Source organism: Caloenas nicobarica, chromosome 18 (genome assembly GCF_036013445.1).
Source record: "Caloenas nicobarica isolate bCalNic1 chromosome 18, bCalNic1.hap1, whole genome shotgun sequence".
NCBI lineage: Eukaryota > Metazoa > Chordata > Aves > Columbiformes > Columbidae > Caloenas > Caloenas nicobarica.
Genome location: NC_088262.1, coordinates 7178640 through 7206561, shown reverse-complemented (window position 1 = coordinate 7206561; position 27922 = coordinate 7178640). Strand labels below are relative to the sequence as shown.

At 44.3% G+C, this 27922-nt stretch overlaps 2 protein-coding genes across 4 annotated transcripts; both read right to left on the bottom strand.

Moving 5' to 3' along the window:
- Nucleotides 1-4917: 4917 nt before the first annotated feature.
- Nucleotides 4918-9228, bottom strand: CD7 (CD7 molecule). The gene is made up of 4 exons (XM_065648105.1): nucleotides 9156-9228; nucleotides 8052-8390; nucleotides 6688-7035; nucleotides 4918-4946 (listed from the first exon to the last, which is right to left on the bottom strand). Exons 1-4 carry the CDS (start codon nucleotides 9226-9228, stop codon nucleotides 4918-4920), a joined length of 789 nt encoding a protein of 262 aa, XP_065504177.1.
- Nucleotides 9229-10338: 1110 nt separating this feature from the next.
- On the bottom strand, nucleotides 10339-20417 carry LOC135996192 (uncharacterized). Of its 3 annotated transcripts, none has more exons than XM_065647975.1 (7): nucleotides 20175-20417; nucleotides 15668-15853; nucleotides 14822-15133; nucleotides 14502-14648; nucleotides 13509-13616; nucleotides 13178-13198; nucleotides 10339-12223 (listed from the first exon to the last, which is right to left on the bottom strand). In XM_065647975.1, exons 2-7 carry the CDS (start codon nucleotides 15729-15731, stop codon nucleotides 12204-12206), a joined length of 672 nt encoding a protein of 223 aa, XP_065504047.1. In that variant the 5' UTR covers nucleotides 15732-15853; nucleotides 20175-20417; the 3' UTR covers nucleotides 10339-12203. The 3 variants fall into 3 exon arrangements, with proteins under 3 accessions (XP_065504047.1, XP_065504048.1, XP_065504049.1); XM_065647976.1 differs by having other exon boundaries at nucleotides 10339-12066; XM_065647977.1 differs by lacking the exon at nucleotides 13178-13198 and having other exon boundaries at nucleotides 10339-12066; nucleotides 20175-20415.
- Between the last annotated feature and the right edge of the window lie 7505 nt (nucleotides 20418-27922).

Below are 27922 nucleotides of genomic sequence, written 5' to 3'. Positions count from 1 at the left end.
ACAGCCCATCTCTGCCTCCAGCCAAGTGCACTATTTGCTAACTTGCCATGGTCATAATGGTGAGATTTACCAATAAAAGAACCAGGAGGACAACAGACGTCCTTTTGAGGATGGATGCCTCGTGCTTTACCCACTTCTGAGCAAGTCTAAAAGCTGCAAAGCCTCAGTTCAGACTGTTCATTTGAGTTTTTCTTTGATCTGAAAACCTCCTAGAAGCTCTCCACTGTTTCCTGTTTTGGCTAAGACATAAATATAATTAGCTATTTCTGCATGTAACAACTTTATTTCCAAAACAGCCTCTGAAAGGGAGGAGTATGTGGCTCTCTGAGGAAGGCCTCTGTTTTTAATTTTAGCCTAGACAGTCATTACAAACTGTAGTTTCTTCACCTGCAGCGTGTGCACACATACATGCACAGTTTCAAGTTAAAGGCTTTTTTGGAGCCTTGAACTGGTTTTCTCTTTTGAAAGAAAGAGTTTTGAGTCCAAAAGCTGTTAGCGTCACCAACTGCCATCATTGTCAGGAGATTCCTTACAAAACTTGTACTATGAGCAGCACAGTGTATGAGAAGGAGAGTCACAGAGAAATCCATGGGGATGTTATGAAGTGCTTCTTAAATGAGTTTCTCAGAAGTCACAGACATTTGGACAAAATGTCACCTCACCATCCACCCCTAAAAAGCAGATGAGACCATAGCTATATACCTTAAATGTCACTCTCCCACAAGCTTGCAGTCAATTATGTCTCTGATCAAACATAACATAATGCAGGTGCAAACCATGAGCAGTGAGCTGGTCTCTGTGGTTTCTCAGAAGGCTGGTCTAGGAGTTGTAAGGCAACATGTACAGACAGAGAGCACCACAAGAAAAAAAAAGTGAAGTTAATATCACATCCACAGACTTGTTGCCCTCTGTGTCTTAATTTGGAAGATTTCTTGCATGCTGCACATCGCCAGTATCCAGTCATTACTGAAGTATTTGGAATAGTATTACAAATACTCTAAAAATAAGAAGCTGAGCAGCAGAAAAAATCATTAACTAGAGCAGGAGTGTATTAACCAAAGATGTCAGCTTAAAAAAAATGACGCTGAGAAGACATTTCCAGCACTTCAGGACTGTGTGAAAATCAAATCTGTGAACTACCAGAAAAAGCTGCATGTTTTCAAATTGACTGTAAGCTGACTGCTAAAACGCAATTGCAAGTTGAGTGTTACAAAACATTCAAAAAGAAACTAAATGCCTTGAAAAACAAGTGCTTACAAAAGGTTTATGCCGTGAATGAAAATATTTTTTTCACTAACAAAGGGACCTCGAGAAATCACCGCTCAGTGGCTTGTCTTCACCAGAACCAGTGGCGCTGGATGTATTTTGGTCATATCTTCCAAATAATAACAGAAAGTCTCATACATGAGTTGTTGGAAATTATCACAGGCAGCAACCAGTGGCAGACAAGTGGAAGAAAATAACTCCAATGTAGGCTTTAGAAATGTGTCATGTAGTACTGAAAGCTTCTAGAAGCGTATAAATATTTGTTTGCAGGATAGTCACTGGAAACAACCCAGTGTCCTACAATATGTCACAAGCCACAATGAGAGGAAAACCTACTTCTGTCCCGTACGTTGTCCTCCTGAAGAAAGTTTTGTGGCTCCACTCAGCTTGTCAACCTCCTTGGTACCTGAGTGAAAACATGTATTTGTCAGATGCGCCTTAGTCAAAGGGTTAAAATGCTTTTCTTAGTCAAATTTTACTGAGTCTATGGGCTCTGTTGGTGGCAATCTACATGTGCTGGCTAGTCTCTCCCATTTTGCAAATAAGTAAAAATTATTTCTGATGAGCTCTCTCCTTCCCGCAAGCTCAGCCCAGGCCTCTCCATACAGACCCGGTCCCCTGCGTCACTTCTGACGTGGTTTTACCTCACCTGTTGTGTTTTCTCTGTCCTGACAACACTGTCCTTGCTCAGCTGCCTTGGCTTTCTCGCCCCTGTGAGGTAAATCCTGATACTGGAGCTGTAGTTCTGCTCCTCCATCCAAGGTTGTTTTGCTTCCAGCTGCGGTTTCTGTCCTTTATCCCATAAAATGGGGTTGGGGACCTCACTAATACCCTGAGACCATTCTCACTGCTGGGGTCTTGACTTGTTCTCAGAGCCTTACACTGCACTTCCCACCTCTCCTTGAAAATCATTTCCCTCCACAGTGCAGGGACAGGAGATAAAAACAGCCAAGGCAACAGGATAAGCCCAGAGCAATTCTGTCTTCAACTCTGGAGATGAAGAATTCAGTTTGTCTGCCTTCCAGGGAAGCTCTGAGACGACACCGCATTTGAGGACCTCTTCAACCCTCTTGAACAGCAAATACCAAACCCATTCTGACACCACACAATTTCCCAAGCAGTTCTCTTCAAGCAGTTAATTCACCACTGCTTGGGTTAATTATGGGGCTGATTTTCTACCCCTCCACACAGATACAACTCATGAAATTTCTCACTATATGTCATTTTCCTCAGCTAGGTATTACTTTTTTTTTTTCTTCTTTTTATTTACACCAAGCCAAAGAAACCACCTCCACTACTGTTTCACAGCTTGGTTTTTTTTTTTTTTTTTACAGTTGTGGTCATGTTTGCACAGTAGTATTGCTACAGAAAGCTGATGTCAAATGCCACTTTGCTCATCTCGAAACTCTGTACCTTGCCTCTCTGCGAGTATTGCACTTTTCCACTAAACCTGCACCTTTTTTCAAAGATGAAAATGTGACGAAAAGGGATTGACTACGGGCACTTTAGTTCCTAGTTTGGTATCTGATTTTTCCTCTGGGAGCAGCTTTGGGGCGCGCAGGTGCCATGGGTGCCACAAGGCCACCTGTTACCATAGCAACGGGGCCTACTGCCAGTGGCTCAGCTCCCATGGCGAGGGACACCCATGACCGGACAAGGGACTATTCTGGGGACCCATTTGTGGGCACTTTAGACAGGGACAACAGTGGTGAGGAGCCATCTCCTGCTCCAGATTTAGCAAACCCTGCGGCACTCAGACACCCTGACCCGGTTCAATGTGCCATTCGAAGGACAGGACAAGCTTCCCCGGCACCATCTTGTTTCTTGCCAGTCTCCATTTGACATTTTTAGTTCTTTGGGAAATTCATCTTAGCCATTGTGAAAGGATTGCATGAATATGCATTGTCTGAAGTGTTCTTTGGTATTTTCTTCAGTGCCTAGTTTTAAAATGAAAAATCCCCCACGTGTAGACTGTGTAAATAAAGTGGAAAATAGTTATTATGTTGTCTGTTGAGGTGTTGTTAGGAGCAAGTTATACTGCATTTTGCAAGAAGACTTTGAATCACTCTATTTAAAGGAAAAACAAAAAAAGAAAACCAAACCCAAAAAGAAATCAGTAAAAGAAACAGTCCAGTAACTAGCATTCATTTACAAGACATGTGAAGTAGTCTTTAATACATGTATAAAAATATCGAGCAACTGCACAAAGCCACAATCACAAACATCATTTTATTCAGGTGCATCTATGTGAGGATCGCAGGTTCTGCGATCAGCAGACACCTCTCTGGTACAAGGTAAACCCATCCCTCCTCCAGCAGATTTCCCCCTCGGGTCTGGTACACGGCATTCTCGAGTGACATTTGGAGGGCGACGGGCTGTCCCGAGTGACAGGTTTGGCTCGGCAAGCTGCGACCTTGGCAGAGCTCGCCTGTGCCATAGCTCTAGCTATGAACTCCCATCAATGGCAAACCGGCCCTAACCCTTCAAAAAACTAAACAAATACATCAATACAGAAAAATTCCAGTCTCAGCCTGTCCCCAGAAGCCACAAGCCAACCCTTTCAATCCTGGCTCTAAAGAGGGCAACTCAATATTCCTCTGGGCATGCAAGATTGTTGACTTGCCACAGTGGACCCAGCTCTGCAAAACAAAAACACCCCTGGGAGAAGCTGCAGCCCTTTCTTAGCTAGAGGAGAATTAAGCTCATCATAGCAACCTGTTCTAAGCCATTACTAAACTAAATTTAGTTTCTATTTGACTGATGCGCGTTTTTGATAAATTCCCTTGTTAAGAGTGATTTTGGATCAGACTCACCCATGACAGACTGGAATACAGGCATTGGCGTTATCCCAGATTAGTTCACCTTGTACTGCTCAGTATAGAGTCATTGACCTGGAAAAATGCATTCTGCTGTGTAGTCCTAAGATATCTGGAGTTTGAGACAACACCAGCGCATCACAAATATTTCTGCTGTCCCACAAAGCCATTGTTCCCCGAGTCTAGTCATTTTGCATGTCAACCCTGTCAAGACCCACATCAACCACACCAGTATCTCTGACAAAAGCAGTAATTTAAAATCTAGGCTTGATTGCATTTTTATGGGACCATTATGTTCTTTGAATAGGTGAGCCCACACATATCTCACACTTCACTTGTAATGCACTCTGCCATGAAGGTTCTGAATTGTCTTCAGAAGAGATTTCTTTGCTGTAACTGTTGAGTAGTTTAAGGTACCTGAGCTTTTGGGCAGACCCAACGAGGATTCAGAAGATAACTGTTACCCATGCATATGTGGATCCATTGAATATTATTAAACAGGCCTGTTATGGTCTTCCTGAGCACTTACCAAAGCTCAGAACCAAACTTCTAACTCTATCCCCACTTCCCTGAACGGGTTATTCATCAAAGAAATGAGCCCATATGTTGCATCTAACTAAATGCATAGTCCAAAAATACTACTTTCCACACAACACTGCAAACACATGGGCAGGATATGTGCAGTTCTCTACATTTTCTGTACAGTTCTCTACCTTTTCTGTACCTTTAAAAAAAAATAAAATTCACAAGTGGTCAAAAAAGTAGAAACGGCTTAGGAAATGAGGCAGGTTTTTCCTTCCACTGAAGAAGGTAGATGACAGGATTTTCAGATCAGCTACTGCATCAGATTGCTCTCAGAGAGACCTGTAAAGGAGTGGTCAATCCACGCATGGTCCCAGCTGGCAGAAACTTAATTGCCAGTGCAGTAAATGTTGTTCCTGATCAAGGTGTTACGTCTGGAACTGTAAGACATATCTTCATATACTGTATTTGCTTTCCTTTTGTGGAAATATTTCTTCATCTGCAAAGCAAAGCAAAGCGCCATTCAGAACAGAGCTTGAAAAGACCCTCACCAAGGAGGGAGATAATTCACATCTTAGGAGTCCATTTGTTCGAAGTGGAAATGTACTTTGAAAATTCCTCTCAGAACCCAATGAGATCTTAGAGGATTAGGTGGAAATTGTCCTATTAGTTACCTTATTTAACCTATTTATTTAACTTTCTATTCTCGATCTGATGTAATTTGACTTAAAATTTCCTTCAAGAGTTGGGTGTAACTGTGGCCTCAACATAAATGTTTATCCTTAGTTTGCTACTGATGACACAAGAGACCAGTTTGGCTTTACCAGAATCATGTCATACTGCTGGTTTTTAGCAGTACTGAAGCCATATGTGGAGGAATGAGATAGGAGCCTGGCCTGTGAACCACATTCTATTAATTTTGAGTAATCTTTATGGAGCTGAAGTATCTATCAGTGACAAATAACTTCTGGGCACTTTCTGCAGAGTATGGATGTAAAGAATCCCATTAAAGGAAAAGAAATTGTCACTTTTTTTCCTAGGACAGAGCAAAATTGTTTTCTGACAGCTACTTTCAGACATTAGGCTATTTCATGACTTTTTGTTGCCCTTGTGTCCTCCCGAAACGTTCTCTTACATCTATTACAAGACTGGTGTGTACAACTCCATTCCCAATTGTCAGGAAAACAAACAAACAAACAAAAAACCAAAACGCAAAACAGAAGAGTGAGGTGCTTTAGGTTTATCAAATGTTTGCCTGACTGAATCACTATTTACAAATAATATCAAGGCACGTATGCACTCAACACGGTTCAGTTTTGCTTTGGCAGGGTAACAGCATACTTACATTGAGACGGTACGAGGTGCAGCAAATCAGCGCAGAAAACAGAAGCACTACTATGATGATAAGACCATAGAAGACCCAGGAACTACTACCGCAGTCCGTCTGCTCTGCTTCTGCATGTGAAATTATATTATTATTATAAGTATGAAAAGGTAGGGTTCTATTTTTCTTAGGAAAAGTATTATTTACTGGTCAGTAGGAAATCAGCTATCACCAGCATGCTACACAGCCCCATTTCTCATCCCATTAGTGTCATTCCCTGGGCTCTTCTAGAGGCGGGTGATGACCGCAGGTGGCATGTGAAGGATCAGTGAGGACACTACAAAGGCCATGCCTTCCATACCACTGATCATTTAGGTCAAAGAACTGATGTTAAAAACACTAATTCATTTCCTAAAATTGAGAGATTATTCACACGCATGCTGAAGAGTTTGTTGTTGGATTTTACGCCCTTTTTTTTTTTTTTTTTTGTAAGATGCAGGATTATGGCAAGTTTTCTCTTTTAAAATTCCCCTCCGGTTGCACAAGGCAGGTAGAAACATAGTGCCTGTTTCTGTGTCCTAGTACACCAGGGTGCAGAGGAGTCTGAGCACTCTCTCCAAACTTTCCCAGGTATGGAAAAGTCCAGCCATGGGTTAGTGCTTCACCTGTCCCAACTGAATTTCTGCAAGTTTTTAGTCCACCTTTTGTAATACAACACGCCTATAGTCATTTATGATTAAACAAGCAAAAGGACAGTACCTTTAATCAGCATCATGGTGCCACTTCCGTTCACTAGGAGGAAAGAGAAATTTTTCACCACCCCAGCACATACATATATACCACTGTCATTTTTCTGCAGGCTGTGGAGAGTTATCACTATTTTCTTTTCTTGCTTTGAATACTCCAAGCGATTAGAAAAAGCAGGGGAAATAGTTGAAGTATTCTGGCTTGAAACATGTAACACTCTTTCAGGTTGCATGTGAGTCTTGAGCAAGAAGATCCCTTCATCTTCATGGAAGCTTTTCAATGCACATGTAATGTTGACAGACTGGCCTTGCTGAGGATTGACATAGAGCGGTGACTGTTCCACAACTCTACTGGTTTTACCTAAAAACAAGAGAGATTACTGGCTAACACATAACACAGTGCATTTTCACTAGGGAGCAACCTTCTGAGAAGGTTGCAAGCATTGAAGAGGATCAGAACCAAAAAGAGATTTAAGGTAATTTATAATAACAAAATAATTTGGAGAAGCAGTACATAATCAACAAGATGGAATTCATTTGAGAAAACACAGCCAAGAAGTTTGAAAAGAGAAGCCTAAGGAAGGACATGATAAGTCTTCACAGATGTAAACGACTATTACTGATCCAGCAATCAATTAGGTTTTGCACGGCTCGGAGCCAGGAAAGAAAGAAAACCCTGTGGTTTTTGGTAAAAATGCTTTGGTTTAAATGGTCTCATCAGAAGGGTAGGTACATAGAAAAATAGCTGCCAAAGAATATTGTGAACTTAACCTTTTTCTAATTAAAAAAAACCCAAAAAAACATAAAAATTCTTCCCCTGACCAGCAATGACTGCCAAAAAGAGCACTTGTGTCCATTCATAAGTTATTAATAAGAGAAAAACCTCACATCCCTTTATTCACTGATGCCCAATTTGCAAACCTTGCCCAGCACCAGTTTCCCAATGATCACCAATTTGTCATTTCAGATGAAACAGTAAAAACAAAAGACATTCGCAAAAACTGCTACCAAAAAAAGGCTCATTGCTTTGGTAGTTACTCATAAAGATTTGAGGGATTGTTTTGTAAAGAGCTCTGGCTCCTCAGCGTTTCCAAACTGCTACAGCAACCTGTGACTCATGTGAAAACCTGTAGCTAGGATTAAATTGGTAATGAACTGATGTTCTAGGGCGTTTTTTGGTACTGTTCTATCTAATGTGTTTTCTTCACCTTTTCAGGGAACAGACCCACACTTTCCTGCAAATCAGTACAACCCCTGAGCGGGCATGGGTAAAGTTGGGTCAGACTCTCCCTCCCATTACACTTTCTTCCAGTCTTTGATTTGAAATATATACCTGTAATTAGTAATTCGTGACATAAAAGGTGGAATTGGCAATACCTTTCACCACTACTATGGTTGTCTTCCCAAACAGCTTTTTGTGATGTCCTTTGTTTTTAACATACTTAGAGCATCGGTAGATATTGGAATCGGATTCCTGTACATTGTTCAGAGTTATCCTGAGATTCCTTCCTTCTTTTGAATACTTGACACGTTTAGCCAAAGCAGGAAAGATATATGAAGTATTGTTCTGGGAAATATACAACACATTGACCGGCTGTATGCTAGTTGTCAAGTACATTCCTGCTTCATTTTCTGAATCTTTCATTGAGCAAGTTATGCTGATGGAGTCTCCTTCCCAAACACTGATAATATCTGTTGACTGCTCATTTTCTTCACCTAAAAATAAGAAATGCAATTGAAATTATAATATCAGAGTTCCTCTTGATCTATTATCAAAGTAGTTTTCAAAAACAACTACTCTGTCAACAGAACAGTTTTGTAAGACTGGACCTTAGTCTTGTTATCCTGTATAGATCATCTCTTGGCTGTCCTAAAACTTACAGTGTCTGTCATTCCCATTGACCTGTGCAATTCAACATCTCCCCAAAGCTGAAAGGTACTCAACAAAACACATTGTCTTCTGTCAACTCATGCAAAAAGTTTAGTCTGCCCTCTAGATACACAGTATGATCCTACTAGCTCTCAAAATACAAGCTTCGCCAAACTTAGTCCAATTATTGGAGCTGGTTGAGGATTTAAATCTGGAAATCAAAGGGATAAAAAAATGGCAGATTATGGAAGAAAGCTACAGATTTTTTTTTAAGGCAGCTTTAGCAACATCAGGAAACTAGACAATATAATCTCTTAGAAACAGAACAGCAGAAGTTGTAACTCCAGCCTATACCAAGAAACAAAGGTATAAAAATATATGAGACCCTTCGAGTTCTTTGACAAACTCAATATCAAAAGAAACTGGACAGTACGTACTAATGCAATGAACAGTGAGGAATAGAGGGATCGAATGGGAAACACCTAAAAGAAATTACATTGCAAGCAAGAGAAGAAATATTAAATGTAAAGTATTGCGTATCTAGGACAAACAGAAAAGGGAAAGAAAATATTGAAACTTGTGAAATGTAAAAGCGTCTATGTTGTACGTACCGTCCTGGCCAGGGAAGCAGGGGAGAAGCAGAAGAAAGAGAGATGCAGTTGGGAGACATGATATCCACAGCATTTTCTTTTTAGTTGTTCTCTATTTGACTGATGAGTTAAAGACCTGAAGAAAGGGTTGTATGCCACGAGTTGGCCTGTTTTCTTCCAGCTACATCAGCTGTCTACTAAAAGAAGTTAGCAATGTGCTGCTAACATGCATGAGAGGGAAGAGAGATTTATCTCAAGAGGTGTATCTTGGTTTTGACTTCACACTTAAAACGCCCACGGTTTCCTACTACCGAACAACCCCCAACCCTGAGGACAGAAGTAAAAAGTCTCTATGGTGAGCACCTACCTTCCCTCCACAGTCAACGGAGAAAAGGTAGGTTCAAAGTTGTTCTTCACAATGCTGAAGTTGGGCAATGATCTTCCTGTTGTGGCCTTACTGGAAATGTTGGCACTTGGTACAACCAGTTCAGTCTGTCAGTGTTCCACGGGCTTAGAAAATGCAAAAGTCTTGGCTTTGTAAGGAGCAGGTGGATGCTTCGTTACTTCAGGTAAACCTTAAATTATTATACAAGCCCTGCTCACAAATCTACAGGTGTGACGTGCATCTTGGCAATGACAATGTGCATGATTTCCAAGCGACAGCATGGTCTGAACCTCTCACATGCCTCTTGGCCTCACGTTTCATAAATATTCCAGTGGTGTCTGCAGTACCCAAGAGCTGCTCATCGCCAGCAAAAGGGAATCTCAGCTCACATGTAGCTCCTGCTGCCTCCCTGACATGAAGAGAAGCTCTTCTTGCAGGCCTCGTTCCCTGTGTGAATACACATGGACGAGGGATGTTCCCAAAGAGTTCATTGAATGCTTGAAACCTCAGAAATTTCATCAATTATTGTAAAGAAAACAGAGTTCAGTCAGGTTGTGAAATGAGCTTTCAATAAGCCCTACAAAGGCTCTCTACAGGATGCATAAGCAGATGCCAGAAGACATCTCTTACTCCCTGCCTTTTCTTTTGTAATATTTAAGAAGCGAATCATGACAATAATACTGGATTATGAGTTTGGGAATCATGTGACGGTGAAGCTCTGTAAAGGAGATGAATACACCAAATAATATGATCAACACAGGGTTACCAATGAATGGCCAGTTTTTAAATTGATGCTTTATTCTGAGTAGTATAATAACACAAACCAAGAATCATTAAAATGAAATTACAACTGTCAAGTCATGGCAGTTGGTGAACCAGACTCTTTAGTATCTTTACACGGTTTTTATTTCATAAACAGATATTTACTTGGATAGATTTACTTGTGAAAATTCACAGAAAACCACACAATTCAGTTGCTTAGAGAGAACACTCTAGATCTATAAAGCTATTTCTGACAGCTTTTCCTGAGATGGGGGAAGTGGGATGACTGGTATTTATCAGCAGAGCACAATTCAGGAGGATCAAGGGGAAACAGTTGGTAGTGATGCCTCTGAATATCACATCTGCATAATCACCAGAAGGAAGAACAGATCTCAAGGGAAGCGTGCTTGAGTGAGCCAGAAAGATCGAGCTGTGACTTGTGTCTCATGACTGATTCAGCCAAGTAACCGTCCCTGGGCAGAGGTGTCTGTATAAACAAAACATGTGCGGCTCTCTGGCCCCAACAGGTGTTAAAGAGCAGAAATTAAATCTGCACATCATTAAACCTGATCCTCCAAGTTAATACAATGTGAGTTCTCAAATAGCACTGGAAATTTCAGCCACAGGTTTATGAGTAATTAAACTATGTAAAAATTATTCAGCAAGTATTCATACTGTTTCATGGATCTGCTTTTCCAGTTGTGCTGCTGATGATTTTTGCTCAAAAGTCTGACACTAGATGAGGTCTAATGTGAAATTTTGAGGATTTATTCAAATGAAGTGAGAATGATAAATCATTTGAAGATGACATACAGCCTGTGAACTACCCAATGGGGATCCCTGACGTGCAGCATCCTTCACAAACTGCCTGCATGCAGGATACCTAAAACTATCTTCAGGTGCAGAAATATTGTAGTCTTTTCCGACAAAGATACAGAACGGGTATGTCAATATGCTTTCCTGTCCACTGGAGTTACTGCTGAAAGTGTCCTACACTAAAATTGCCAGTATTATGACCTAATTTGTGAGGGAGATTTATATCATTCTACTGTTCAGCCTGGGAGGGGACTATGGCCTCCATGACCCAACACTGTTTCTGAGGGAGCTGGATAGAGCCCGCCTGTTCACTCTTGAACAGGAACGAATACCCAGAGGAGACGTCCTCGACCTGCAGGTGGTTGCAAAATCAAGTGTCTGTTCAAAAGGCCAAAGCCCTCTACTTCAACAAACCAGTCATACGAACAAAATGCTTTTTTGGATCTAGAGACCACCTGGGAGTTAAAAAAATAAAGACCTATGGACATGCTATCGCGTTACAAAATGGAAGACACGCAGAGAGCACCTGCCTGAGGGTTCAACACATCCTTCCTGAGCATAGATAAAGTTCTCTGAAGAATTTCAGATGAACTGATAGCTTCAATCATGAAAACCATTGAGAGAATTCAGCTTGTTTAAACCTGAGCTGCTGAGCCAGCGACACATTTTGCGATGACTGGTGTCCTCAGTGAAGCACCACAAGAGGATGGGAGACCCAGGCAGCTTCTTGCATTGCTCATGAAGGTCTGGAGCTGGGTGACTGTGGCAATCACAGTGAACACAGGGATTTGCTGAAGGTACATTTGTGAAAACTGCCGTGAGATCCCGTATGAAATGAGTATGTGTTTATTCAGCTGAAGGCTGTATGTCATTACTGAGGCGTATGCTGCTGGTTTTCTCATTTGTAGGTGTTTTTTCAAATAGGTGTGCCGTCTTCCATGTCTGGAGCCCATTTGATTTTTTAAACATCTGCAGAATTGAAGGAAAAGTATCTGTGAGGCCATCAAAGGCACATGTTGATTTCAGAGAGAATCATAATCAACTGCCTGTATTTAGGCTTGGAAATCTGAAGTGTGAAGTCCTCAGGGCAGCAACTGTCCCATCTCCTACTGGACCACCTCTTGCCCTGAAAGGTGAAAGAATTGCAGCTTCATTGCCCAGCGAGTTCGTGGCATCTCTGCTGAAACCCTGCCGTGGTTGTCCTGGCCCATCAGCCTTTGGCTTATGGGGGTCTCTAGGACAGGCCTGAAACGTCACCAAGCATTACGGCACAGGGCAGGACCTCAGGAGTGGCAATTTTTTTACCTATCACACCAATATATCTATTAATCTGTCTTAATATAACAACTGAAGTGAAACTAGCATTGTGTTATCTCTACTGGGGTTTGCAAGAACTTGTGCAACCCATATTTTTCACAGTTAGCCTTGCATTTTATCTAACCGTAGATGGTCAAACATCTCAGTTTGTTCCCATTGGCTTCCTTTAGAGTTACCAGAGAGAAATAGGCACCTTCACAAGGTAATTCATCTGCTTCATCTTAAAACCATTTTAAGGTAGGATAAAACACCTTCTCAAGGCAGCTATTTCTCTCCATTTACTAGAAAGGGAACACAAGATAAAAATCTTAGGCTTTTACTAACTTCTAACCATCAAGTTAACCTTAAACAAATTCAAACTTAGAAATTTAGTTCTTAGACTCTTAGAAAGAAACAACCAACATTTGTTTCTAAAGGATGGACTCATTCAGTAACTGACAGGTGATGTCTTCAGCTTCTGGCATTACACAAGGTCCTGTAAACCCTGGAGCCAAGGTGGCTACGGGATATAGGAGGGAAACTGTATGTCAGGGTCAAGGGCTTTCTGTAGAAATGTGTAAATGACAACACATGAGCACTGGAACCACTGCAAGGTCATGGAGGGGCTAAAACCTATTGACTCAGATTTGATAAGGAGAGGAAATGGACAATCACTGAACGTGGTTCTAGTAAACACATCTAATGCTTCACTGAACACCTTACTGCCATTAGTAATGTGATTTCATCATTTGCCATAATTAAACCCCAAAAAGTCAAATCTTACCATTAAGAGTCTTATGGAGCACTATGACAGGTCCCAGGAAAAAAAAAAGCAAAAAAGTACAAGCATTAGAAAGGATTTACTTAGAAGAATTAAAACAGACTTGCCATTCCTTTTTCCCAATTCATATTTAACTGAAATTCCTGAGCAACTCACTGGTATTCATCTCAAACAGATCCACAGGCCTCCTTCAACACAAATATCATTTAGCAACCTCATAAACAATTTTATGGAAATGAGATCCAGACAGAAAACCCTGTATGCTTTTTCCACTACCAGAACAGCCTGTAATGCACATTACCCATAGGAAACATAACATTTTGTCAGACTGTACCTTGACGATTTCTGTTCCAGACACGACACGCTGCCAGTGCTGCTGCACAAACCCCCACGATTATCACTGTGGTGATGATGCCAACGTTGATTGAAAATCGAGGAGTATCTGCAGAGTAGAAGAAAATAAAGAGTCCACATGAATCAAACAGACACGCAACGCGCAGAAAATAAAAGCCGGAAAAATGTTTTTCAGGGCAGCATCATCCTGGATGCTGTCTGGACAGTGTGCATTTCAGGAACAAGGATCTGGTAAAGATAAGACATTCAGCTACATTATGCATCCTCAACTATGGGTTCAAATGTCACTAAGGAAATCCATTTTGACCATTTTTAAAAGACCTCACTGCACAGGAATTTAAACATATAAGTATCTAGAAAGGTTATTTTAATACTGGTCTAATTTGGAAGAGAAATAACGGAATCATCCAGCACACATTCAAAAATTACCAAAGAAAAAACTCCAAAACAAAAAAGCCCCAAACAACACCACAAAAAGCGAAGAGCCATACCCCTGTCAAGGACTCTCCCCAGAAAAGGATAAATAGTATTTACTTGTTTCAAGCAAAGACGCTCTGTCCATAACCTAACGAAGACGACAAGGATTTCTACAGTGAAAGAAATTTGGATATAAAAATAATTGTTTGTGATAAATGTCCACTTACTCTGGAGGTAAAGTCTCATTTATCATTTACTGGTAAGTGGAATTATTGGAAACTTGTTGCACACCCACCACACACCACCTCCTCTCAGCATCCCTATATCTACAGCTATATAGATATACCTATGGATATATACTTCCAGCACTAGACATCCCCATGGGCTAGGGGAGAGTCTCTGAATTGGACGGCTACAGCATGTTTGTGTCCAAGATATGAACGTGCAGTACAACCACTCCCCCTCCACATAAAACTCTGTTCACATTGAGCTGTCCGGGCAAAATACTCTCGGAGCAAAGGACAAACAAACACGTGAAGAGATGAACCTAGATTACCCTCATCAGGGATGTCGGCTGTTGATTTTCTGGCTCTCTTATCTGACATTTCGGTGTAGCACTTCAAGGAAGGGCTGGGCACTGAGACGTTTGTCTCTGCTACACAGCAAGTTTTAATGGTGTTATCCCTCGTGTTTTCTGAGGAAACTGAAAGATAAAAGTTTCAATTATAAATAAGGATCATTTATAAGATCTACGATCAAGGGTTAAACGTTAAAGATGTTAATAGGTTAATAAAGTCTCCCAAATATGAAAGAGTTCAGTTTCAAAACCAGAAATGTTTTCTATATGTTGCTAGCCAGGCTCCCAGCAGAGCATACCTCCAGAATCCAGCATGCCACATGAGTCTCCCATTCCTATGGCTTTCTCCCAGACGATGGCATAAATTCCTCCAGGAGAAGTATTTTCTTGCTTAAAGCACATAAGGATTTGTGTTTCGGTGGTCACCAACTGAATTATTTCATTTGAAAATGTCTCACTTTGCGTTTCACCAATTTTTACAAAGTCTTCGTAGTTGGATGATTTGCAGATGTGGCTCTCACAGTCTTCACAGTGGTAGACTGTCACGTATGTTTTGCCAAAGGAAGAGACTTGTGCGCCCTCCACAGGGTTGTTACTGGGCATGGCGATATCTAAATGAGAAAAGAAAGAAAAACTATTTTCTACCAGTTTTCTCCCCAGACTTTTAGTGTTAGAGAATGGGATGAGTTTTGGTGAACAAACCCAGTCATGGCTTAGGAGACATTGTCTGCCAATGGGCAATGAGCCCAGTCCCCAAAATAATTTTGGGGGTAGAAATGTGACATAATTGCCCCACTGCTGCCACTGGAGTTTCAACTAGGAAGCTGGCAGCTCGGCAGGTGAGTTGAAAGCCATTTCTGTTGTTGAGCTAAGAGGTCCTCTGCCCAGACTCAGATGAACTGTCTGGGAAAGAGCCAGTCCTCTGAGAGAGGACTCACCTCTGACTTCACACAGATCCAAAAAGTTATGCTTCCCAAGTCAGGTCATTGGAACAGGTCAAATCAATCAACCTTCACCTTCTTAATTTCTTTTCTCACTGTAGTGGCTTTGTGTTCTTTGTTTTAACTGGACACAGCTGAGCTTTCTAATAACAGTTTTAAAGTTTTGATCAGTGAAAAGCATTGAGAGCAAACGAGGAGACTCACTTGGACAGGGAGCTGCAATGGTCAGAAGCAGGAAACACAACAGCGTGAAGTGGGGAGAGTCCATCAGGCTGCCCTGGGTGCTCAGCTCCAGCAGCGTTGGGTGCTCGGCTCCAGCAGCCTTGGGTGCTCTCCTAGATCCTCCAGATCCCAGGGCAGGCTCACCAGGCTCTTCCCTCAGTCATCTCTCTGTTTGGACATTAAATATAGTGTTTAGAATCCATTATCTTTCTCCAATCAAAAAGAAAACAACTTCCATGCCAAGCGCATCAACCTTCTTCTAGCCAAGAACAGGCAAAGAAATGCTTGTGTTGCTCAGCTGCTACTGCACTCTGGGATGGCTTTTGCAAACACCAAAATCGCACCCTGTTTCAGCTCGGTGTCACTCACATCAAAAGGCACGGGGACTTTCGGCGGGGAAAAGGAAATTCCTCCTGAGGCTGCTGGGCAGCAGGCTCCGTGTCCAGCATCTCCAGGGTCCCCAGGGCAGTGGCCCTGCACACATCACTCAGTGGTGCACGCAACAAATAACATCTTCTCTTGCTATCGCTTCCAAAATACACAAAAAATTAAACAAGGGAGGTGTTTCCCACTGAATGAGTGTTTTGCTTGGCCTAAGAGGAAATATTTTCTGTCAAATTGAATTTTATTTTTAATTTAGAAGACTTGATGGGACATATCTGTTCAAATTAAATGAACAAACAAAAACTTAGTATTTCTTTTCAAAAAATGTCTTGGATTTAGTCAGAAATTCAACCTCAATCACTTCAACGAAAATGTCGTGAATTTGTGAAATATGCTTTAGTAAAACACAAGTTTCACTTTCCAAAGGAAAAAAAAAAAAAATCTGGAAAATTCTACTTTCCCCACTAGCCTGCCTCAGCAAAACACAAACTGCTTTGCCCTCAGGAGCTTTTCATTAGAAGCCTTGATTAAAACAACTTTTTTTGCTATGTCACTACCCAAGAAGTACCTTGAGGAAGTTCTCAAATTAATTATGCCTTAATTCTTAATAGTGCACTAATTCTTCTGCAGAAGTTAGTAATTGCTTCTCTCTCATGATCTGTGCTAGTCTAGAGCTGCTGAGCATCCCACCCCGATTCCCAGAAACAGATGAGACAGAGGAACACGACCCACAAAAACAGCCCTTTCCAGCTGCCGACAGGCACAAGTGGCAGTTTTCACGACCATCTGCAAAATTCCCCATGGAATAAAACCTGGGGCCCCTCTGCAGCACCCCAAGATCTCAACACCCCCATGCAGGGCCCAAGCCCAGGAAATGCTGAACCAAACCGAGCTCCTGGAGCTGCTCCACACACCATCATAACAGTGTGACCCGTCCACTTCCACCTCACACCACAGGAGGGGACAATTCTTGCACTTTACGTGCATTTCTTCTCACCTGTACAATCGTGCAAGAACTTCCTCTTGCCCCACTAAGTGTTAACAACACTCAGAGCACCAAATGAGTGCAGCATCTTTTCTCATCTTCTCATGCAGCTAAAAATAGTTCCTATCTTTTTGATTTTGAGTGGGTTTTTTTAAAAAAAACCAGATAAATCAGTACCATTTCACAGATTACTCACTTTATCCTCTTTCCTGCTTTGCAAAGCACCAGTTAACAATGCCAGTCCCCCCACAACGTGGGTGAGCAGAGTGCCAAGGGACCGTCATCAACCTTAAAATCATAGAGTCATTTTGGCTGGAAAAGATCTTTAAGATCATTGAGTCCAACCATTAACCTTGCACTGCCAGGTCCACCACTAAACCATGTTCCTAAGCACCACATCTACACATCTTAAATACCTCCAGTGTAAAATACCTCCTTGTCCTCCTCGGATCATATTCACCAGCCTGATGCAGTTCCCACAGACCAGCTGCAGCACATCTGGCAGAGTTATTTGCCCAGACGTTAAGAACAATAAGTGTTGTTTTGGTTCAGTTTTTTTTCTGCAGTAGTGTTCAGCCTGAGATCTGTATCTTCTGTTCTTGTTCATTCTGTTTTCTCCTCTCTTTTGTGGCTTTCTTGCCTCATCCTTGCCCTTCCTCTCATTCTGCTCCAACATCTCCCTTCCTCTTCTCTCTGGTGACATTCCTTCCTACTCCTGCTCTTCATTTCAAAAGCCAGAATGCTTCACCAAACATTTGTCCCCATCCACTGGTCTGTCTGAGAATTCTCTTTTTCGGCAGGTTTCTGAGAATCTTCAGCTGTCCTGGCCACCTCCTGCCATCAGTTTTAAACTTACTTTAACAATAAAACACTCAAATCTAAAACGAAACATGCTTTCTAGATAGCAAATTCTTTTCATCAAGTTTTTTGCCTGCTTGCCTTTATTTTCAAGGCAATACAAACCTTTACTTTTCAGAGCTACAGAAGCTGTCCACAGAGCTATAATAAAGCAAAACCAGACCCTAAAAGCAGATCAGCTGCAAGCAGAAGATGAGAAAAGTAACAACCAGGAGGATCTGGACCTTTCGCTGAACACCAATCATTCATAGTCAGCTGATGAGCTTTGCCCCAGGTCACACCTGACGCCAGGAACAAGACAACCAGAGATCACTATCAGGAGGGAGTGGATTTAACTAGAAAGTTGCAAAGCCTTAACCATGTCTTTTAGTTTTGTTTTTGAAAGGATCTGTTTGAGGAAAAAACACTACCTGAAACTCTCCTGCTTTTCCTTCTCCCATAACTTCATAGCAAACACAACACAATAAACACCACCAATGTTTACCAAGACAAAAAAGGAGTGTGAGTCATAACACAATAGCATCATTGCCACCAGAGGAAAGATCCTCTCTCAAAGTTAAAAGCTAACAGCCTGGAGTACTCTGGTTAGACACCTGCATTTTCCTACGCCGTTCCAAGTTAAACCAGCTCCCTGCCTTCCCAGGGGGACCAACCCCCGGCCCAGCTCAGCCCAGGCTGCCACCTCCGCGGGGACACTGTGGTGACCAGCGCAGAGCTGCGGCCGGAGGCCACACAAGTCCCGGCCATGGGAGGTGGCAGAGCAAGGCTATTGTCCTGGGGTGGGATGTTCTTCCCTCTCCAACCCACCATGAAGTGCAGCTGTGGACACGGGAGATCCAGCGCTATCCATAGAATCATTTCAGTTGGAAGAGACCCTCAGGATCATCGGGTCCCACCATTCTGCAACTGCAAACATGGCATTTCCCTGTCCCGCCTCTTTCTGCCAGCTGCACGTCCTGGGGGACTATGGCTTCATGAGCATTTTAGTGTATGGCTTACACGGACAGGCAGAACTGTCTTGGTGGAATAGCACAATGCATTTTCAGGAAAGATCTGTCTGGTAACCCAAGCATCCTGTGGAGAGAACTTAAGTTTCCGTTCGAAGAAAATAATACTATTGGAGGAAATAAGGAAGGAACAAAATCAAAAACAAAGAACTTCAGAAGATCCTACAGATTTTGTTTTCTGCTCCAAGTCCTTTACCAGAAAAGGAGTAGAATTTCCATAAGAGCTAATTTTTGTATTGCTTTCAGTTCCAGTTTCACCTTCTTGATAAGCTGAATACGAACTCCCAAAAGGCTTTCGCAATTAAAAAAATAAAGAAGTAAACAAAATCACGGGCAAAGGTAAAACAGCTACTTCCAGAGGAAGCCTATGAGTGCTGTTTGTTTCCTCGGTCCCAACAAGATAGTGCAGAAAGCAATCACAGGGCACGGCCTGAGCTGAGACATCTGCAAAAATCCTCTTAAAAAATTTTCCTCTCCAACCATTAGAAAACACTAGGAACGTTTTATTTTCTGCTTTAAGGCAAGTAGAATGAGCTGTTTCACTGGTTTAATTTATTTTCTTTTAAAACAAATGTCCCTCTTGAGTGATGCTTTCTGGTTTGATTTGTTCTGAACCCACAGCCACCAGGACCCCCACAGGTCCCTTTTGGGAGCAGAGCAGCAGCCCCAGGGAAAACAATGTACAACCAGCTCCAGTTTGAGTAACAGCTTCTCACTGAAAAGGAGGAGAGTTGCAAAGATTTCTACTGCGCCCCTCCTGGCAAATTATCCTTTATTTGCAAATGCGACAGCATGGCAATTTTGGAAAAGGAGATATCAGCAAAACATGCTAAGGAATTATGATAAAAAAATAAAGGTTAATTGCACGTGGGAAAAATTATTTGGGAATTACAAGAAGATGAAAATGCTCTAATAGATTTATTCTACTACTTCCGTGGTCACTCACAGTCATATAAAGGGCACCACTTAATTGAGCTGCTGGGATTTTGCATTCACACAAGCAATGGGAAAGCAGTGCAGAACTGCAAGTTGGCAGTCAGGGCTGTAAAAAGTGCTGTTATACATTGAGCAAGATCATGCACACAAGTAATACACATTCGTCCCTACAGAGAAAATGTGAAACATGCTCATCATTTCCCTTCTGCCGCAGACTTTTTAGTGATGCCTACTTAAAAAGAGGGAACAGCAACAATTTCTAAGATAAAAAACCTGGCTGTAAGACAGGACCCCTCTAGCAAGAAGACAGCATGAGTACCTCAGAAGCCAGTTGTGCCGGAGGAAGCTTTTGTTCCCTTCCCCTGTCCATGCGCCTGAACAGCCTTTCCGGCTCCCAGTTCATTCAGCTTCTCCTCCAGAGCCCTGCACAGGAAATGCAGAAGCCACTTGGATCCCAGAGAAAGAGGCACAGCAGCAGCTTCTCCCTTCTTTAAAAAACAACTAGATTTTCACTTTCACTTCTCACGGAGCACAGGGCAGCAGAGTCACAGGGTGATGCAGACAAGGTGAGTTCATGGGATTCTGCAGCTGGAAAACATGGAAAAAAAATTAATCACACTCCCCAGGAAACCTCTCAGGAACCTGCTTACGGGTACCTGGGTTGTAAATCTTTCTATTTATTGCAACAGTGGTGGGAATGGGCTCAATTTAAGATCTGCTCCTGAGTCTCCTACTAACTTGCCACGCAAGAGATCCCAGTGCGGCGGATCTGACCTGAGTTCAGTTTATTCCCTGGCAGTGATCAGTGGTCATGAGCTATCAAGAAGTTGTTCCAAAAATCAATATTGTTATAATAAGCCAGTCCCAGCCCAGCTGCACAGCTTGTGTTGGAGATCTTTCTTCTTTCATTTCCTCAAGGATAAGGCCCTCCACATTCATGTTAAGACACGTTGCTCTCCGAGAAAAGCATGAAAGACCAGTTGTGCAATATGTTTCCCATTTGTTAAAGATTTCTTTCTCTAGCAGGCTGAGTCTCCAGCTCCTGGGCAGCAGGGCTACTCTTCCATAAACTGCTCAAATAAGCTGCTGGGACAGTCTTTAGGAGGGACACCATCCACCCTGCCCTGCACGTCAGAGTTCGATGGGGCTACGAGAAAAGAAAGTGAGGGGCAGAGATCTGCAGGGCTATAAGTGTTGAACTGATGAAATTATACACCACAGGATGCACGGTCAGTACTGAAGGGCTTTCAGTGCACACAAAATATCCACCTGTCATATAGCTTGTCCTGGAAGCTGGGATTTTGCCTGTGGCAAATCACTTTTAGTCTCAAAAACCCAGAGAAAGTCAAAGAAGTGGTGTGGCATTCAGGGTAGGTGGCAGAACTGATGGCACAGGAGGAGAAGCCCATCGAGCTGGATTGGGAACTGGTGGCCAAAACCTGCTGCTGAGTCGGTGTAGGTGCCTGAAACAGAAGAGCTGCACAGTACTGAAGAATAAACAGCACCTCATAGTAGATAAAAAAAGTGATGAACCTCATCTCAAAACCAGGGAACAGTCAGGAGACCAAAATCCCACCCTGCAACCTGCTACTGAGAGGTAGCTGCAAGGAGAGTCATTCCTGTTCCCAGCACCCACATAAACAGACCTGGAGAAAATGAAGAAACACTTTTAAATCTGTTGTCATAATGAACAAACAAATCATTGCTTCCTTGTTCTTTCTAAGTCTGGGATACAGAGAAGTACTTTCATTTCTGCATTTGCTCAGAAACATTTCCTGTCAAAATAACTTCTCAGAAAGTGAGACCTGTAGTCAGAGAGTGGCTGTGAGGCGATGGCAGGGGCTGCGCATCCCAGTGCTCCTGGCATGGCCAGAGGGACAACGTAATCCTCTTCTTGCCCCTCCAAAATGGGGCTAAGCTCAATGCACAGTCAAAGCGTTGCAGAATAAGCTTAATCAAACTAACTTTTAAATTGTATTCTATTCTTTTAGCTGTATTCTTTTGATTTAGTAACCTGGTTTAGCATGAGTAGAGTGGCCAGGCCTGCTGGAATTCCAGGCCACATGCTGTGAACCTTTCCTAACCTGGTTGCTTGGTGGTGGCAGAGCCGTGAAGACCAGTACCAGGAGATAAAGAGGCAACACTGCCAGCAGAGGTTGCAAAACGTCAGGATAAGGACAGCGAAAATGCTGCCTGGAGGACAGAGAAAGAGAATCCAATAAGACACAAAAAAGCCCCAGACCCAGAGTTACCACTGGACCAAAAGGTGCATGGATAGCGTGTGAAGGACACGTGAAGAGTGGGTGCAGAGATTGTGAAGGATTTAAAAGCCCAAATGTCTTTTGTCTCAGGGTCCCTTCTCTTGAGAGACACCCAGTCTGGTTTGTTTCTTTGCTGTATCTTTCAATTTTTATCTGAGACTATGCTACAGGATACCTAGGGTCAAGAACGTTTCTTTAACAAAAGGACACCTATACGGGAAAGGCTCCAGAATTTACCATGGGTGGGATTACACGTGCACGTATTATGGAGTATGGTGAGAGTTCACTGGCTGCTGCTGGCAGCGTTGAGTTGCTCAGCTCATCCCAACACGATACGTCACACATTGCGTCTTCCCCTGCCATCTGAAATGACACATAATGCCTCCTTGAAAAATAACTTTGAATCATCAAGTCGTTTTGGTTGGAAAAGACCTTTAAGAACATCGAGTCCAACTGCTAACCTCACACTGCCAAGTCCATCTCTAACCCACGTCCTTAAGAACCTCATTTCTGCGTCTTTTAAACCCCTCCATGGATGGTGACCCCACCACTGCCCTGGGCAGCCTGTTCCAATGCCCGACAACCCTTTCCAGGAAGAAACTTATCCTAATATCCAATCTAAACCTCCCCTGGTGCAACTTGAGGCTATTTCCTCTTGTTCTATCACTTGTTATTAATACTTGGGAGCAGAGCCCGACCCCCGCTGGCTCCAAGCTCCTTTCAGGCAGTTCAGAGATCAGAAGGTCTCCCCTCAGCTCCTGTTCTCCAGGCTGAACCCCCCAGGTCCCTCAGCTGCTCCCTAGCACACTTGCTGCCATAGAAAGTGGCCCATAACTTGCCATTATAGAAGAAAAACAAGTCTGACGATACAGCCTTCAAGTCAATCAATTAATAAAGAAATTAAAAGCAGCCCTGTGCGTGATGTTTACCCTGAATGCGTTGCACCAGGTGTACTCTGACATGCAGATAAGGGAGATAACACCTCGTGATCTGTTGCTATCGCCACACGTAACCTCAGTCCCATGTACCACAGCACACAGCATCTCCATTGGGAGACAACGACCCTTTTGCCCCCCGTGAATCCACATGTACCCTCTTTCTCTGCTACATCATCTGTTGATCCCATTTCCAGGTTGCAAGGGGTCTCAAAGAACAAGGGAAGGAGAGATGCACTGCAGCTCCCCGCTTCTGAGCTGAATCCCCACGTGCTTCAAGAACAGGTTTTCAGCCACGTGCACTATCGCACTGGGCTGCCTGGCTCAGATATGACCTTACGGACACCGGGAGACGAGCACACATGCTAGTGCTGGGTGGAAAGCACGTCGGAGCTTTCTGAACGCTTTGGCTGCTCCAAGCAAGAGCAGTCCCTCAGCACCCCTCAGCTGCAAGGGACTCCAGATGAACCCTTTTACTCACTAGACAAGAATTGCTTTTTATTTTTTTAAATTAGGGAAACAATAATGGTTGTTTCCAAACTCCACATCTTTGCCAAGTGGACCACTTGAGAAAAATAGTTGTCCAGCACTGTTTCAATGTGTGACGCAAATAGCTTAAGGGAACAAGTCGTAGCTAAGGAATATAGCAGCAGAGGCACATTTGGCTTTTTTGGACCTCTGGAGGATTTAACAGTTTGAGGAATTTCTAACAGGACTAAACTCCACTCAAATCCAGCCCATCTCAATAGCAGCTGTGTTCAAGTTCTAGTGCAAGCTGTCAGTTCAAAATACATCAATATTCTGAGAATCTGACTCAAAATTTTGATTTTTCTTTTAACTTATATTTCACAGAAAAAGTTAATTTCCAAGTAAAAAAAAAATTGGTAATACCCATCCACACAACCGGTTCTTCAAATTAGGCTCTTCCTAAGGGCCACAGTATTGAGTTCCCCTGGCCCTGTTTTCATGTGTTTTTTCATTTTCACTGTTCCCTGTGAGCAATACCCAATTCCTCAAATGTCTGCTCTCTACAAGCAGGGGACAGACGTCTGAGGGAGACATATGCTGCCTGCACTACAATTTCCAGAAACAGGCAAAGAACTTCAGTATCCAATAACTGTTTTGAGTATTTTATTTTAGTTTATACAGATAGATCTTGCACTTCATCCTTTGACTATAAATTAAATATGGGATAAATAGAAAGAAAAAAAAAAAGTCTTCAGTGAGTAATCTCCCCTTCTCGTAGTCACCCAGAAATAAGCTTTAGGAATTCATTTTTCTTTGTGGGCTGCAGAACCATGTTGTCTTGCATTTTTTGACAAGAGACCGTCTGGAAATAAGATCACAAACAACATGCCCTTTATCTGCTAAAGCATTTGTAAAACCTCAAGTACCTGTAGTGGCTGACCCTCAGCCCACTCCTGCATATCCACCAATTTCAGTTAAAGACAAAATTTTCAAGTTAGTTACACAATTTTTTCCTCAAAGCCCAACCAACTAACTTTATGTATGAAGGACAGACAGTTGTATTCTGCTTTACTCATGTCACTACCATCCGGGTCCTTATTAGACTGTGTTTATATTGCGATAATCCTAGAAATTCTGCTTCTTAATGAAGCTTCATTTTGACTTCCAAGATAATCTCCAATGTGAACTTTCTCCTATGGCCAAGGAATCTTCTACTTCGATCCTCCCTGACACCACAAAACCCCTTTCCTTTAACCCAGAAATACCAGCCCAGAATAATAACATTAACTTTAGCCAGAACTTTACCCAGAAAACTAACATGAGAAATGAACCAGAAGACATGAGATGAAAATAGAATACTATGAATACAGAAGAGCTGGGAATTCCTCTTAGGCATATGCCTGACTACAAGTAGTGCTTTGGACTTCCTTTTTGCTTCAGAGAATGATTACTTGGTTTTTATATATCTTATTCCATGTTCTGGGAAATCAAGAGAGTGATAATAAGGCCCAGGGATTACTGTCCCATTATATTATTGGTCTCACGTGTTTTGCCACTGGTTTTGGTTTCCAAATCTCACTTAACCACAAAACCTCCAGTTTCATGTTTGCAAGGGACTTCCCTGCTAATCTGGTACATTAAGAAAATAGCACACAAAGTTGTTTATAATTATGGCAATCAATGTGGCATCATCCAAACACATGAGGTCTTCTGGTGCCAGCGCAACCACCCCGGGGGTGCAGCCAGGGTCCCCTGGCACTAAGGCAACCACCTCGGGGTTGGAGCCAGGATCACCTGGGACCCACACCACCACCCCGGGGGTGCAGCCTGTGTCCCCCAGCTCCCAAACCCATTCAGCACCCCCCCAGTGAATCAACACCCTGACAGCCGGGCCGGACGGGGGGTCCTGGCCCAGGTCCCAGCGCCCCGAGCGCTGAGCGGGCAGCAGCTGCAATAAATGGCGATGGGCAACCAAGCGCCGGCGTGGTCCGAGTGGGGGGCCCTGGGGCAGGGTGGGAGAAAGCCCCGCCGTGTTTGCTTTCTCAGGAGAAAAATAAGGGCTAAAAAGCCACTTTGGGGGTGCCCAGGTGGACCCAGTGGTATCCAGGGTCCCCCCAGAGGGATAACTGGGAGCACTGGGAGGAAACCAGGGGGCACCAGGGCAAAGGCCCATCCTGCACCCTGGGGGGGCTGGGGCATCAATGGGCTTAAAAAACACCCCCAGGGACTACCTGGGGGGTCGGGGTGAGGGGGTAACCAGGGGGCTGTGCAAGAAGCCGGGCTGACCGTCGGCAGCCGGAGGAGGGGAGCGCTTTGCTCTGGGCGCTGCAATGCGGGTCGGGGGGATCCAGAGCTGGGGGGACGCAGCAGCTTCATGCCCGGACCCAGGGTGCCCACAGCCGCCACGTCGCGGCACTTTGCAGTTACGAGAAAGCACCAGAAGGTTCTAGTTGATGATGCTCTGGTCGTGTCCACACCCCTCGGCTGACAGACGGGGCCCTCGTTTAATGAAACACCTCGGTGCAGAGAAGCTTCTAGACCACTGACCATATAGGGGCCCAGCTCGGAGTCCATTGATCTTTAAAAGGAGCCTGTGGGACTCTCTTTGCGTTTTTGTTGGGACAGCTGTGGGGACGGAGCGTTGTCCTCAGAGCGCGGACCCTGCGGGAGCTGCCCGGGCAGAGCCCCCCAACCCACTGGGGAGTGGTCGTGTCGTCTGGGGACCCTGGAGAGCCCCCAGCTTCCGTGAGTGAGTGATGTGCCTTTGCAATTGTCATTTAAGGGAGAGATGAGCACAGCTCAGCTTCAGCCAGGACACCTCTGCGCCTTTTTTTGTTATTTCCCCACCTTCCCTTTCCCGCCGAGCAGACAGAGGGCTGTGGGTGTGCATGCTTAGGGAACGCCTCGTATTCAGCAGCCACCTCCGTCGCTGTCTCTGCATTTATATACGTTAAATATATATTTTTTAAAAAAAAAAAAAAAAGGGGGGGAGGAGGTCTGGGGAGGGGCGGCAGGGGGCTCCCGGGCCCGTGCCGCCTCAGCCCCGCGCGCCAGGCTCGAGCGCCGCCGGAGCGGCCGCCATCTTGGGCGCGGGCAGTGAAGCCGCCGCACTGAGGCCGCGCCTCGTACCGCGGGGGAGAAGGGGGCAGCTGGTCGCTCTGTGAGCCGCCCTCGGGGTGCGGGTGGTGCACCCCCCGAGGAGGGGGAGTTTACGCCGTTTTCACGCCTCCTCCTCAGGTACCGGCGCCGCTCGGGCAGTGGCTGATGCCCCTCTCTGTGCGGGGAGAGCGCGGCCGCTGCGCCCTCACCTAAGATGGCGGCGGGGGCGGTCTCCCGCGGACACGATGGCGGCGCAGGGCGGCCCCGCTGCAGCCGGCTGGCGGGGCTCGCTCGGCTGGCTGAGGGGACGGGGCTCCTTGCAGCCTTGCTGCCTCACAGGGAACCCCCTTCCCAGGCTTCCCGCCCTCCCTCATCTCCCCCCCACCTTCCCCAGCCAGAGGGAACCCCTTCCCTGCCCGGCCGCCCCCCCATCTCGGGGTCACTTGTCCCCTGGTGTCTGAGGTGCCTCTGGGTGAGCGGGGCGGGTTTGGGCTGGGCTGAGCCCAGGCCTGGCTGCGGGGGGATGCTCTGCAGGGAACACCCCCCGCCCCAGGAGCGCTGCTGCTCCGGTTTATTTTCATATTTCCCGCCCTTAACACTGTGGCACGGCGGCGGACCAGCGGACTGCAGGTACCGAAGGGTTCCCCTCCTCCTCCCCACCCCTTTAGGGATGGTAATCATAGTGGGGAGTAAGAAAAGGATGCTACAGAAGCTGTTGTTGCCTTATAAATCTGTTTTTTCTCACTTCAGAGCTCCGCCGGGCCTGCACGACTCCCTGGCGATGAACGCAGCCAGAAGTGGCTACCGGGTCTTCTCGGCCAACTCCACGGCAGCCTGCACTGAGCTGGCCAAGAGGATCACGGAGTAAGTTCCTTCTCTTCCAAGTTTCTTTTCTCCTCCTGAGCTCCTCTGAGCAGCAGGATCTGTGCAGAGCGGCTGGAGAGGCTCCTGGTGTCCCCCCACCTTCCCAAGCCAGAGGCATCTGCTGCGGACACCTTTGCTGGGGAGGCTTTGCACTGAGAGCGTTCAGCTCTGTCTTTCTCCTCTGCAGCACCGGTGATCCCTCCTGATGAATCAGTTGGACCCAGCGATGAAAACAGTCAGTCTGCTTTCTGCCTCTTGAGTCTCTGACACCCATTTTGATGCTGGAAAGGCCGTGTTGCAGCAAAGGCTGTAAGTTTTGAGGAGGGAGGAGGTGAAACTGGGCTGAACAAACCTCAGCAGTTTTAACTGCTTTGGGAGATGCTCAGAACTTTCTCTGCTGCTTTGTGCAGGGACAGGTTGGCAACCTCCTTTGCTCAAGA

Coding starts and splice junctions, on each gene's coding strand:
- CD7 (XM_065648105.1), bottom strand. CDS start 9,228: ATGCTGTGGATATCATGTCTCCCAACTGCATCTCTCTTTCTTCTGCTT. Junction 8,391..9,155: donor CTGCTTCCCTGGCCAGGACG/GTACGTACAACA, acceptor TCTTATTTTTAG/GTGAAGAAAATGAGCAGTCA. Junction 4,947..6,687: donor CACCATGATGCTGATTAAAG/GTACTGTCCTTT, acceptor ACTCCTTTACAG/GTCTCTCTGAGAGCAATCTG.
- LOC135996192 (XM_065647975.1), bottom strand. CDS start 15,731: ATGGACTCTCCCCACTTCACGCTGTTGTGTTTCCTGCTTCTGACCATT. Junction 13,617..14,501: donor AGCCGACATCCCTGATGAGG/GTAATCTAGGTT, acceptor TCTACTCTGCAG/ATACTCCTCGATTTTCAATC. Junction 13,199..13,508: donor CTGGAACAGAAATCGTCAAG/GTACAGTCTGAC, acceptor GACCTGTCATAG/TGCTCCATAAGACTCTTAAT.